Raw genomic sequence first — 14,440 nt, 5'->3', positions numbered from 1 at the left:
CTTTATTTGGCCCTGCTGTTTTGGGGCTTGTTAGGAATTATGTGGTTCTTGGTGTACATGTGCGAATATAATACTGTCAATGCACCTATTAATTTTTGCAGTGCTTGCTGTACATTTATGATTATTACACTGTGTGTGTCACTGATCCTATGAGTTGTGTCACACCATACAGTAACATGTACTTGGTTGCTTTCAGAACTGCTAGGTAGTCTGCAGCATACGCTGTGAACTAATGAAGATGAATTATGTTCCAAAGAGTAGAATTTTATTCTGTAACAAAATCAGGGAAAAGAAAAGTCCTTGCAATTTTAAAGCAAATACATTAAAAACTTAACAAATTAATACAACAGCACTTATGAAGGTGAAAGAACATTCATGTCCATTTTTGTTACACATACACCAACTGTGGCTTTCAGAGGTCAGTGCTTGTAAAGCTGTGGTTGTCTTTAATGCCCCCCAGGGTGGAGTGGTAGGGGTAGGATAGTGGCCCCTGGTGCCACCTGCAATATTGAGGGGGGTTGTGCAGGGAGTTGCTGCAGTGGAGTTCTCCATGGACCGCAGAGGGAGGCGAGCACAGGATTGTTGAAGTTGTTGACCCACAAGAGTCTGCAGCATCTGTGTTTGCTGCCAGAGAAGCCCCGTTATGTTCTGGTGCATCTCCCTCTCCTTTTCCTGCTGGGACTCTTGGGCCTTTCTACTCTTTCCTTCTCCAGGCTGTCTGCAGTGTTCATCTTCCAGGCCCCGTGCTCACAGTCTGATACAGCACTAGCTTGCAGGATCTCATTGAGTATGTCACCCCAAGTTCTTGTCTTTTTCCTCCTTATTTGGCTCAGGCATTCCATGAGTGTGGAAGGGGGACCCCTCAAGGCTGAAGTGGCAGCAGCTGCAGATAAAGCACATGGAAGTGCCATTAATTATCAATATAGTCACAACAGAAAGCGAAACTTAAGATTCAGAACTCCCTGCCCTGGCTCCCCTAAAGTTTTAAACAAGACATGCTCATTGACACATCTGCTTGAGAGTGCTTGTGCATGGCGCCACTCAAAGCACAAGCCCTGGTGAGTGGGACCCACCAGGGGGTGAGGGAGGTGAGGAGGGAATTGCTCAGTTGTTTGAAACTATGGTCATACTACTGGCAACATTTTCCATGAGTGGCGGTGACTTTAGCTGATGTCTCACTCCTGAGAGTAACAAAGGCAGATAGAGCATGTCTGCTGCTGCTGTTCTGAAGCCGCCCAGGCCCCTATGTTGCTAGCCTGTGTACTGCTGTGGTGCCTGCCAAAGTTATCTCTGACTAGTGCGGGAAGTTGTCCTACTGCAGAGGAAGAAATAAGGTTGCAGTCAGGAGAAGATTGCAGAGTCCCTCTACGAAAGTGTCATCAAGATCTCTTGAGAGGATTCAAGAGACATCCCTATGTACATAAACTGCTCCACATGGCTCCCCCTCGCCTAACTCTACAGTGCAGTGAAATGCAGATAACAACCCTACCGTTCTTTGTTGTACCACTACCTCTTCTAGTATGAGTAAATTAATGAAAAGTCGACTGTTGCGCCCTGTTAGTTGAGGGCGCCATCATTGCAATGGGAAATAAATGTACACACTTACCTGAGGATCCATTCCCTACATCAGGCTCATATGTTACTGACTGCCAGGACTGACTGACTGGACCGTAATGGAGTCTCAAATAGTTCCTAGCTCACAGCATAGCTGGACCCCCTGTTTGCATGTCCCCATCTCCTGCTCTTCCTCTTCCATTTCCTCCTCATCCTCACTGTTCATGCCAGGGGCCTATGGCTCTGGCATTTTGGACGTATCGACAGTGATCTATGGGGTGATGACAGGGTCTTCTCCAAATACAGCTTGCAGTTCTTTGTAACAGCAGCAGGTCTGCAGCTTGGCACCAGATCGATTGTTGGTCTCCCTGGCCTTCTGGTAGGCCTGCTGCAGTTCCCTTGCTTTTATGTGGCACTGCTATTGGTCCCCGTTGTACTCATACTCCTGCATCATCCATGCAGTCTGCTCACAGATGTCCACATTCCTATGGCTGGAGCACAGCTTCTTCTCTCCACAGGCCCAGGAGATCCAGTAGCTCCTGTCTGCTCTAAGCTGGAGTGCATCTGGTACATGTAGCCGGCATGGTCAGCTGGGTAGTTGCGCACAACAATGGAGAACTGCGATGTGCGCTGTCCAAGCTGGGCAATCAGGAAAAGGTATTTCACAAATTCATGGGCTTAAAAGGGACGGGGGACCTTCTGGTCTAGTGACTCCGGCAGCAGAGTTCACAATTGTGAACAGAGCAGTCAGTGTCGGGCATTGTGGGACAGCTGCTTGAGAACTGTTAGGATCAACATAGGTAATGCAGTGTCTACCCTTACACTGTTGACATCAGTACATTGACCATGGCTTAATGCCACTTGGGAGGTGGTGTTACTATGTTGGTGTCATAGGGCACTTACATCAGTGGGTGACACATTTAAGAGTAGCCTTGTGCATGACTAGGCTGGTGCAAGGCGGCTTACATTGACCTAACTTTGTAGTGTAGACCGGCCTTAGTGTCCATGTAGACAAGCCCTAAGACAGATTTAGGAAAGCGATGTAGGAAATAGTTATGATTTCAGGTAGCTTGGAGTAATGTTTTCTTGGCATAATATGGATTCTTATTTGATAAACATAGAGATTCAGGATGGCAGTCTTTAAGTAAAGAAATGTCACTGGACCCACTGATACACAGATGTCAGATGCAGGGGCAAGGAAAGGACATTTTTGCCTTCTAACAGAGTATTGAAATAAGCACAAATGCCTCTAACTTTGAATAGCCAGTTTAGCTCAAGCCTCTCAGTTTAACTGTGGAACAATGCACTTACTAGGTCTACTTACCTTTTAGGAAATAAAACAAATGTCCTAGTGCATTTTTGTGCTTTTATACCAGCCAGCATTGTTATTTAAGGGTGACAACACAAATGGTTTCGATTTAGAGATGCAGAGTAAGGTCACATTTTGCCTCCAGAATCTGAAGTAATGAGGATTTTATTTCAGATAACATCTTTGGGATTGATACTTAAAAAAACACAACTTTTACTGGTGTTACGCCAATTTGCCAGGGGCCATTTAGAGAAATGTGTGTGTGTATGTGTATGTATGTATAGGTTAGGGTTTGGCATTTTTTTAATGTAGTAGGACTTGCCAGAGTTCAGGTGGGATTTTATTCTCTACTAAATTGTAGCTGGAGATCAAATGCAGGCAGGTGGGGAAAAATAAGTGCATCTTTTTTGTGCCCAAGTCAGGAGGACCACAAATTAAAGAAATGTAAAGGATGACGTACCTACAGTAAATTTTCCTACAAAAATTTGTTTGTATTACATCACTGACACAGAAAAATCAAGGGCAACAAGGACTGCAACACTGTTAAAAGGGCAGCTCTTTAGCTGGGCTACTCGCTACCAGACAGCCAATGGATTGGTTTGTTAAGACTGTGGATGTCATGCAATCCTCTCTACTCATATCTGCTTTCTTGTGAGCTGGATGCCTTTCAAAATTCTTGTTGGCTGCTCACAAGAGTGGCGAAGACAGAAGAGCAACATTGGGTCTGTGCTTACATCTTGCATTATCCTTCATCAGCAACAAACCCAGAGCTTTGGGTTTCTGATTGCTTGCTCACTCAGAGAAGGAGCTAGGGCATTTTTGTTTTGTAAACTAAGCATTTATTTCAGATTTTCAGTTCTACATAACGCAGTAATCGAGTGGTGAAAACATGTCCAATTAGGTCTAAAGTTAAAGTAGTTCATATTATGGGGCATTGGTACTCAATATTTTACACTGAAGACAAAAATAAAAATATGGAGTGAAATTTTCGCATGTGCTCAAGGCCAGCATGAAACCCACGCACCGCTTAAACCCTAAAAATACAGCCTAAAGGAGCTGACATGGCATAGAAAGCTTTTGCTGGCATAAGGGTGAGTTTCACCCATAATGAAACCAAATCTAATGACCACCAGCCCATGGAAAATCTCAGTCTCTAGAAGAATTGCTGTAGAATATTTTCCACTTTACATTATACTGCATTATGTGCCCACTTGCATAACATGTTAATGACTACCTGCCAACCCATCCTCCTGCATAAAACTCAGTGAAAGAAAAGTGGGAGGGAAGGGTGTTCTGGCTTTTCTTTTGGAAGCCTAAATAGAAAAGAATGTTTAGGATGAAAGGGTGAACAATCTAGTTAAGGTGCTGGTCCTTTTGTGGCAGTTCGTTAATAAGATTTGCACGGATTGGCTGTTGGGTTTTCATGGTACTGGAACATAGTGCAGTAGTTTTGGCTGACATCTTGCCTACCTTGGAGTGGCAGAATATGGACTAGGTGCTGATGCATGCATTAAACATGTATGTATGTTTACATGTTGTTAAAGCCGTGTCAGTCCCAGGATATTCGAGATGCAAGGTGCGTGAGATATCTTTTATTAGACCAACTTCTGTTGGTGAGAGAGACAAGCTTTCGAGCTTATGCAGAGCTTATGCAGACCTGAAGAAGAGTTCTGTGGGAGCTCGAAAGCTTGTCTCTCTCACCAACAGAAGTTGGTCCAATAAAAGATACCTTCCCCCACCTTGTCTCTCCATAAACATATGGAATTTTTAAAAATTACATTAAAAGGAAATTAAGTTTGCAAAATCAAGAACTCGGAAGTTAGAAAATGCCAGTTATAAGCCACTGAACACAGGATCTTAGAATGAATGGAAAGGTTAGGTAACCTGAACGAGAGGCATTGCTACCCGCTCTGCCTATAATCAGTTGTATACGTATGTAGCCCAAAGCTGGTAGCTGGGTTAGTTTGTACATTGAGATCAGTTTCTACACTCTGTGCATCATTCAGGACATAAGATTTTGATAGTGTTGCTGCTCTGGATTTGGGAGAGCTGATAGATATTTCAGCATTAGGAGACATTTAAAACACTTATAAAAGGCAAAAAGGAAGATGTTTTATTTCCAAAATGTTTTTATAATGGAAAATATTTAGGTCGGACTTGGCTTTATAAATGTCTGTATGACTGTGGCCCATGCCTGGGGAGCCTTAAGGGATACAAAGAAGATGCTGAGTAGAGATTTTGTTTTTATTTTTATTGAGATTTGACTTATGCTAGAATCCACATTCAACTTCTCTGGGTGCAGAGGCTCACCAGGCAGTGGTAGGTGTATGCTCCCTTTGCAGTGCTTAGCTATGTGGAGTCCCTCTTTACCATCATGAGCAGGCAGGGCAGAGCCAATGGGGCAGTTGTGTGGATTTTCCCATCCTCTTGGGAAATAGAGCATGGTAAAGATTAATACAGCCTTCTCCAGTCAATAGACTTCAGTATCAGTCCTGTAAAAAGAACTGCCTGGGGAAACCCCACTGTCTGCTGAAAGCTCCACTGAGCTTTCTGCACAGGTAAGTCAGTCCACTCACATGGTTCTCTTTGTACGATCAAAGCCATAGTTTAAAGTGACTTGTGTAAGATCACAGAGTGTAAATTGTAGAGCCATAAATAGAACCCAGGAATTCTGGGTCCTGGTCCTAGTCCCCTGTTCTCACTACCAGAGCTCACCCCTTCTGAGCAAGAGCTCCACTTTCTTTTGCAAATTTGAAAAGTGTATAAATATCTCTCTTCATTGTCCTTTTTGTAAATTCACCCCATGAGCACAGAAAAAGAACAGAGCCAGGGTTTCCACGGTGCGCCCCCCCCCCCCCCCCCCCGGACATCCACCCACCCCAAACTCTTCCACTGGTGTAAGTTTAAGTACTCTTATTTGTGCCAAAATTATCAAATATGACTTTTGTGTAAACATGCCCTTTGTGCAGTGGAACATGGCCTGCCTCCTTTCCGCTACAGAGTCAGCTTTTCAACTCACGTTGTGATCCAAAACATGCCTGCTGAATAACAGGCAGCTTGTTATGTGAAGGGAAAATAGTCTACTTATTCCTATTCTGATAGCTTGCATTCTGTAATACAGATCCAAAAGAAAAATCCCTCCCTAGTCAATAAACAACAAAAAGCAGACTTATCTTTTATAGTGTTCTTGAAACAAATGTAAGGTTATAACACTAAAACGGGTTTTATTAAATCTAGGCATGAATCCATATTGAAGAAATAATCTACTGCTTTCTTGCAGTTCCTTGTCTTTTTAATTAGTGCTAGCAATGGGATTGTTAGCTTTTAAGATATGGTAAATATGGGCCTATTAATATTATTGAACATAATACTTCTTAACAAGGTACAAGAAGTGCTGGTAGCTGTAGATATTTTATAGTCAAGTTGAAAGCAGGCCATTTTCTGTTTGACAAATTTTCCTTTATTACCATTGTGTTTAGGTACACAGAACATGAAGCCTTAAACTGTAAACTTTTTCCAGGTGTCTAGAACAGCTGTCGCTGACTGACAGGCGTAGGGAATGCATTGTATGTTTTTTCAGTATTGTGTGGCATGTTTGAACCCCTTTTCACAACAGAAAAGTATTTGGAGTTTAAAATATTTCAGACTCCTTATTTTTCTTGAGAAATGATTCACCAGGTTCTACAGATTAGGAAGGAGACCTTTTCAAGTTTTTTTTACTCTTGGTTCCATTCTTTTAACTTGTATAAAGACTGGATTATAAAGGTTTAGCAGTGATTAGCTCTGTTTACAGTATTTTCTTTGCTCACAGAGTGGGACACTCTTTTTTTAGAGTGTGTTTTATTTTCCAGTGTTTCTGTTGACTCCCTGTTTCTTCTCCTAATTGATTCCAAGGACAATTGCTTGGCGTAACACCTAAAAGTTATTGCTCACTAGGGCTGTGAATCATAAATCACAAGTGAAAATATGATTTTTTTTTTCCCTGAGGAAAGAGAATCTCATTTTATATTCTTGTTTGGGGAACCTTCTGTGGCCATGATTTTGAGAGAGGCCTGCTGGTTCCAGCAGACCATTGCTAGTGAATGTTGATAACCTAGCTCAGTGCAGAAAGCACACCATCATAAGTCAATCCAGACACCCAAATCCAGGGGCGCTGTAGACTCTCTCTTTCTCTCTCTCTTCTGTCCTTATCATTTCTCATTTTTTAATTTGGGTAGGCTGGCTTTTTTCACAAAGCCCAAGGGGAGACTGGAAAACAGTTGTATTTCAAGACACTTTGCGGTCAGCTTTACGCAGCTTGTTCACTTGCCTAGGAAGGATTGTCTCACCAACATATTTAGTGTCTCACCAACATGGAAGGACTGACTTTTTCAGTCACTTTTGTTTGGTAATCACAAATAGAAGAGAGAATCACATCCCTCCCATGGTGATAAGGACAGCCCACTTTAAGGAGCAATCAATCATCCCTTTGTTTGGTTGCATCCACCCCTCCTGCCTTTAGGACAAATATTTCTAATCACCCAAGGAAATCAAAATTGAAAGCATCAGAACCTCTGTGAATTAGATGCACGCTACCTAGCTTAAAACATCTGAGCAATTGCATGCAGTAAGTTTTCACAATGGCAAAAGTATCCCTAACTAGAGATACCAGGTACCACATATCTGTTAACCAATTGTCTAGATCTTTTTACTACAAAAGAATTAGGGGCTCTTTCTTCAAACCTTATTTGGCCACAGGGAACACCATATGAGGATTTGCTGTCGAAACAACCCACATAACCATCCCTGTTTCTTCTTATTCTGTATCAGTACTTCCCCATTTAATCTAATACGTTATTTCTTCTAGAAGCACGTTCTCCTCAGGAGATACATCTTTCCATTGTTTTCAGTCCAGGAAAGACAGAAGAAACTGGTCTCAAAAACTGTTTTCTGCTGAGTGGCTGTCTAATATCATATAGCTACCGATGTCTTTATTCGTCTTTCTTTACATCAAATAGTCCCTAATGCAGTGGTTTTCAACCTGTGGACAGCTGGAGGTCTGCAGACTTAGTATGCAGACTAAGATTTCCAAAGGAGTCCGCACCTCTATTTGAAATATTTTAGAGGTCCACAAATGAAAAAAGGTTGAAAGCAACTGATCTCATGCACAAAATGATCAGACCAGTGTCTCTTATATTTTATTGCCAACTTCAGTGGTGAGTCTCAGGTCCACCTAAGCCTGTTAGAATAGAATCTCAGGCTACATCCTGATAACAAAAATCCACCATCAGTCCCCCAGTGTAGAAGGGTAAGGTAAAGGCTTAATGGGACAAAAACATTTACTATTCAATTCACAAAGTTTATCCAAAACCCCTAGTAGTCACCACTGTAACTCGGCAGTCTAAAGCATTGGCGAAGTATTCTCCCACAGCAGAGATCAAACCCACAGGATACTGGTGGCATGAGATGTATCTGATCAGCACACAGGTGATACTCTACCCATGTCACAAAACCTCTTCAGATTTATGTTATGTATAGGAATGGAATAGGAAATAGGATCAATTCACAAAGTACGTTTTGAAACTCCTGAGGTGAAGGGTTGCTATTGTCCGCCACCACTGAACTGACTCCTTGCTGTGACTGGAAGCACCAGAGATATCGTAGCTGCAATGTCAAGTAGTAGCTGAAGCAAGAGGCTATATTCAGGTTATGTCAAAAGCTACTGGGAGATCCAGTATGACCAATATATAACAATACAGTATCTGGAAACAGTACAACAGCCTGCCCCTCAAACATCAAAATCCCATTTCTGTTGATCCTTGGTGTGTGTAGCAATTCAAGTTCAGCAGGAGTTGTCAAACTTCCTTGTTGGTGAAGAATCCCTTTTGCATCTGATCCATGATGTCAGAAAGAATCCACTCTCATCTTGGCCTGAGGAGCAAGTTCCTGATATTGGGAACTATGTGTAACTCTATGGCTCAACTTATACAAAGGCCACGTTTCTTACTTGTCGATACTGGTGGGAAAATGACAAACTTGCCAGCCACTTGTCTTGTAGAAGAACTGGGATAGTTGGAATAGTGCCAGGCACACAGCCAGAGCTGTGGGTCTGTTTCAGCAGAAGTGGATGGGAACGCAGCAACTTGTAACACAAAATCACCCTTCACTGTCTTCGGTAGCCACGGGATGGTTCTAAAAAGTGGCATGTACCTGGCATGTGGTACCACAATATCTAAACAAAGCCACCAAGTTTTCAAGATATCTTTGGCATGCCGCACTGTAATGCAAAAATGCCATTTTTTAGTGACATGCCAGCCCGCAACTAGGGGATCCAGGATCTTTCCTGTAGAGAAGTGATAACATTTTCACCTATTACCCCCTCAAAATCTTTCCTCTTGTAGCCAGCATAGGAAGGGTTGACACTGATTGACCATGAGACAGGGGTCTTTTAAGGCCACAGTCGGGAGGGGTAAAATAATCCGATAAATCATGTGAGTTTTGAAATGCTGGAAACTTAGAAAAAAATATTCACATGTATGCACAATGCCACAGTGTAAACATCCCCCAGTATCCTCAGCAGGTCCATGTGCTCAGTGAAGTCCCAACTGTCAGATTTTCCTACTGGAAGTATGAAAATATATCAGTACGCCACGCAACCCACCTTTCTCATGGACGTACAGTAAGATAGAGGTGGCACATTGAAAGAAGCTGCCTAGATCCCGCAGGCCCACTTTTAGAAACCGCTTCAAGGGCATCCAGTAATAAGAACCCAGGAGGGCTGCCCCCACCTTAAGGAGCTGCCACTTGATGGGGGCCATTAAAAGCGTGCAGAAGCAGAAAGGGTTTGTGATGTGTGCAGCCTGCTCATGATCCCATCCAGGCTCGTGAATGTCAGGGATTTGTGTAACAGCGTAATCCTCTAGCAATCACATGGCACCTCTGCCACATTCCCTGCATCTAAACTCATTTGTTCTTTTGCTGCCTTACCAGGGAGAAATAAGAGCAACTATTGACATCCTTAAGATACCTGAACAGCCTACAGATGGTACTGCTCACTTATGAAGGGTTTTCCGGCACAATCTTATCCATATCCTTATCCTGGAAAAAGTAACTAATCCCTTAACCTTTGCCTGGGCTTTCATCATGCAAATCATCTCTAATCCCTGCAAAGGAGTCCTCTTCCCACTGTTCACCATTGTCTGCCTCATTGGCAGGCATCACTTAACTTTCCACGAAATTCTCTTGGTGCCTTCTTCCCTCTGATCTTCTGTGATGATGCCTGCCTTTTCTGCCATGTACTCGAATAGAGTGGTGGGAGGCAGGGGCTGTGTGAATGGCACCCTGTCCATGAGAGCCCATGGCAGGAAAGCAAGGCTATGCTGTTCTCTTTTGGATATTAGCCTGCCTTCTGATTTCCTTGTGTAGTAGTTGAAGAAACAGGTGGTCGGTGACAATCCTCCAAAAACCATCTACCCCATTTTCCTTGTGCTCCTCTGTAAGGGCCTGAATCTCCTGCAAAAAGAATCTTGTGGAGAGACTTCCAGGCATCATGGCTGGAAATTGTAGGACTGCACGGAGTGTCCTTGGGCATTGTCACTGAAAGAAAGGAAGATTGAAGGCACCTGGAGGAGAGAAATGAAAGAGGGGGCTATTTAGCCTGCAAATCCTTATCAGGCTGCCTTTTAGGAGCCTTCTCTTAACCGGTCCACACTATCTCCACACACTATTGATGTGATTGACTGAGCCATGAAGACTAATTGACTGCTGCTCCTGCCCCAAAAGCTGTGTCCCTGCCTGCTGGCAAGGAATTGCGTCAGGCATATTTTTGTTTTCTGGAAGGCACAGCTGATGTCTTACCCTCACAGCCAAGTCCCAGGATGCCACCTACCTCTTTGGGTGTCAGTCTAGCCCTTTCTATAGTTTCTCCATATGCGCCTCAATTTTCCGCTCTGTTCTTCCAGTTTATATTTTTATCAGCCTGTAACAACTTGTTGGTAGTGTATGAGATGAAATGTTCAGCTGAAGACCTAGGTAGAGGGAACTGGCAATGCAGCAATGCCTTTCAGTCCAACTCTTCTCTGTATCTCTCTATAATGTGCATTTCTCGGTAGTGGTTTCTTAGAGTAAAAGTCCCACTGTATCTAAAAGGAGCATATTGTTCCGGATATGTCCTGAAATTTGGCTTTTTGTAGCATGGAACAAATGAATATCCAAAAGGTAGCTGAGAGCTCACATACATAGTGCACTGTGGGTTTTTGTTTGTTTGTATTTACTACTTACAGCCCAATTGAATGATTTAGATGTCTAAATTAGGTGCTTAAATTTAGGCATAATTTAGCCCTTTAATCAGCCCTGAAATGCCCAGTTTGGGTATTTAGGCACTTAAATGTGGGTGCTTAAATGCCCATTTTTGGCATCTAAGTGCTGTTTGGATTACAGAACTTTTAAGACATTAAGGGTTCAATTTTAAAACTTTGGGTGCCTAAAATTAGATACCTAAATCACATTAGGCACTTCAAATTCTGTTTTCAGTTAACTAGTGAAAATCCACTGAATTCAGTAGAGTTATTCAGGATTCTCACTCGTGTTTAAGAACACAAATTGGCTTTGTATGTGAAATATTTCTGGGTCTCTAGCATACAAAAGCACGGCTTGTAAACTCATTGAGAAAGGCATTATATGCCCAAGTACAAGCTGCTACAATTGGAGCAAGCACTGACCAGCATTATTACTCATGTGAAGAATATTTACCATTGACCTTTATATAAAAAGTGTCTTGAGATGATTACATGTGGAAAATACTGATATTTTTCTACAAATAAATGTTAGGGTAGTTAATAGTCATAGGCTGTGTTTGTCAACACCCAGCTTGCAAATAGAGAGGTGGATCAATTAACATGTAATGGACCTGAAGGACATCTGTAGATAAGGGTTAAACAATCTATTAAAGCTGAACCCATGAACCTGTTCAAACTGCAAGAGTTGTTTGTTCCAATAAAACTTTTGTCTCTGCTGTGTACATATTTTATAGAATGTGTCTTTCATCTACAAGAAACACTTAAAGTCAGGTTTTTAATATAATGTTGGTAGCAAAGTATGAAGGACAGAGGAGGTAACAGAGAAGGCAACTTGCTAATGCAAAAGCAGTGTACTGAAAGTCACTTTTATTTCTTATTTATAATCTACATGCACACTCTGGATAATAGATGACAACGCTCATTCAGTACTTTAACTTCAAAGCAGAGAGAAGGCATGGATGACAGAGCTGGGAGCTGGAACACAAAGGTACTAACAACAAGAGGAAAAATGCCTGTTTACTGGATTGCATTTGTTAGCACGCTGTCTTCAGATATTGTTCCCCCAGGAGTAGTGAGAATATGTGCTGCACGAACAATGATTTAACATCTGAAAATGGTACTTAAAGAGTTTTCTGTCTGGTAGTAATGTGATGAAGGCTTCTGAATGGAACCTGGGGACTTCATTTCTTCTATTTATCTATATGTCTCTCTGGCTTTAGTCAACGGTAATTACATATTTAACCCCTTAAATAAGTTTAACCCTCTCAGCACCAACTTCCTTTTTTTTTGGTCTCACATCTGCTTTTGTTATAGCACAGCTATGCTCCTTGAATTCCTTGCCAAAAAAAATCAAAAAGAGAACAGAATTTTGGAGAAGTTGTAGCCAGGGAAATGCATTGAGAGTAATACCAAGCTCCACCTCTCTTGTGGAAGGAAAGCAGTTTGAATGTAGATGATAGCAGCGGGGTAAAGTGTTCTAATGGGTTCAGTATAGCTGGGAGCCTTATAGAAGAGAGAGGGAGAGCTGTAATAAGGGAGGAAGTTATAGATAGTGCTCTAAATCAACAGTATAAATTTGCTGCTTACTTCAGCAGTATAGTTTTTTTGCAGCTTTCTCAATTAACACTTATTCTGGGGGGGCTTGCTTAATAGCTTATGTGAAACAAATATTAACATAAATTGTTTAATTATATCAAAACCTTGAATTCCTCCAAGATGAAAAATTGTTTTTAGCTAAGAATACATTTGCAATAAAACATCCTCTAGTTAAAGTAAATGAGCTCTAAGGAAAGCCATAAGATTGTAGCTGAGGTACTTTTACAGTTTATTTTCATGGTATTTAAATTATGACACCAGTGGGTATTTTTAATTAGTGCATCTTTAAAGTGTGCACTTGTCTACATAAGCCATTTTGGCAAATTTGAGAAATTCATACAGTGGTTGCTGTAAAAGAGGCCAGCACAGCCTACAGGAATTAGAATTAAAAGTTTCTGCAAGCTGTTGTCAACATGACCACATCTCATTAACTTAAAAAATTGAGATTATTTGCCTTAAAGCTTGATTTGACTAACAGTAATCAAATATTAGGCTCAACAGAGAAGGAGGAAAACAGCTTCTCTGTTGTGATCTGTATCTTTAAATGTTTTCTGGATCCCTTTAAACAACTATGTAAGATTTCTGTTTTGACAAATATAATGGGGGGGAAGGGGAGAAGGAAAAATAGATAGCTTTGAAAATAATCTCAGTGTAGTCTTATTTTACGCTCTGACACATTATTTACTAAATTTACGCAACATAAATATGATGTCTCTGATACTTTTCATTAAGTAGTTGGAATTAATTATCTTGTATACTTCCCTGAATTATTAAAGTTTAAGTACTGGAAACTGGTTCCATCTTATGATGATGGTCTTCTTCAACGGTTAAATAGACATGAACCTTGCATTTATATCCTAGATTCATTTTATTGTTTTAACAAAAAGATGATGTAGGTTGCAAAATTGTTCATGAAATCAGCCAAGATAGAAAAGTGCTTTTCTTATCTCATGCATTCTTTCAGTAGCTTGTTAGTTCAATCTGTGGGGGGAAAATATCTCTTTGGGGCAATAATTAAGGTATTTGAGTATAGGAAATCTACAGTGCTTGAATTTAAGAGAGTAGAGCAGTCAGAATCTGATATTATATTCTTCTATGTTTTCCTACTAAACAAGAAACAATGTCATGCCTAGGTGTAAACTATGGCACATATTATTTAAAAAGGATGCAGTTAAACAAAAGAAGATAAAGTCTTGTGCCTTTTTATGTCTTTGAACTGAGAACATGTGCTGCATTTTACTAAAGGAACATGAGCTTTGAATGTAAGTAACTGGTTTTTGCATTAGGTACTCCCTGGAGGTAGCAGAAAAATATCATGTCCCTGCATGAAATGCGAATGTGAAATCTACCAGAAAGAAATATTTATGACCATTTTATGCTTGATTAGACTTGGATGACATCTGTTAGAAGACAGGGACTGGACAAAGAGAGAGACGCTCGGGGGCAAATGTTAACAGAGTTGTTTAGATGATGCTGGGGCAGAAGCGTCCATTTACTGCCAGGCAAAACATAGAATTGTGTTAGCAAAAGTGCAGCTGACAAGAATTCACTGTGATGGAGACACTGTAAACCAACTAGCTGAAATAGTAAAAATACAGCTGCTGATATTCACTACACTGCCACAATTTATGGTCAGGGATCTCAGCTAAACACAGATACTGTAACTTTCAGAGATCAGCTACATTAATACAGTTATATAAATGTG

General features: G+C 41.3%; 1 protein-coding gene across 20 annotated transcripts in view; it reads left to right on the top strand.

The window, feature by feature from the left end:
- Positions 1-14,440, top strand: part of FOXP1 (forkhead box P1) — a 493,539-nt gene that overhangs the window by 297,010 nt on the left and 182,089 nt on the right. Inside the window, exon 2 of one of the 20 annotated variants that reach the window (XM_073351109.1) lies at positions 12,049-12,127. The exons of the other annotated variants lie outside the window; for them this stretch is intronic. Within the exon in view, the coding sequence (XP_073207210.1) occupies positions 12,095-12,127 (33 nt within the window). The 5' untranslated portion in view covers positions 12,049-12,094. The remainder of the gene's footprint in view (positions 1-12,048; positions 12,128-14,440) is intronic. 20 annotated transcript variants of the gene reach the window in all.

Source organism: Lepidochelys kempii, chromosome 7, assembly GCF_965140265.1.
Source record: "Lepidochelys kempii isolate rLepKem1 chromosome 7, rLepKem1.hap2, whole genome shotgun sequence".
Taxonomy (NCBI): Eukaryota; Metazoa; Chordata; order Testudines; family Cheloniidae; genus Lepidochelys; species Lepidochelys kempii.
The sequence above is the reverse complement of the archived record's forward strand: the minus strand, read 5'-3'. Positions and strand labels throughout refer to the sequence as shown.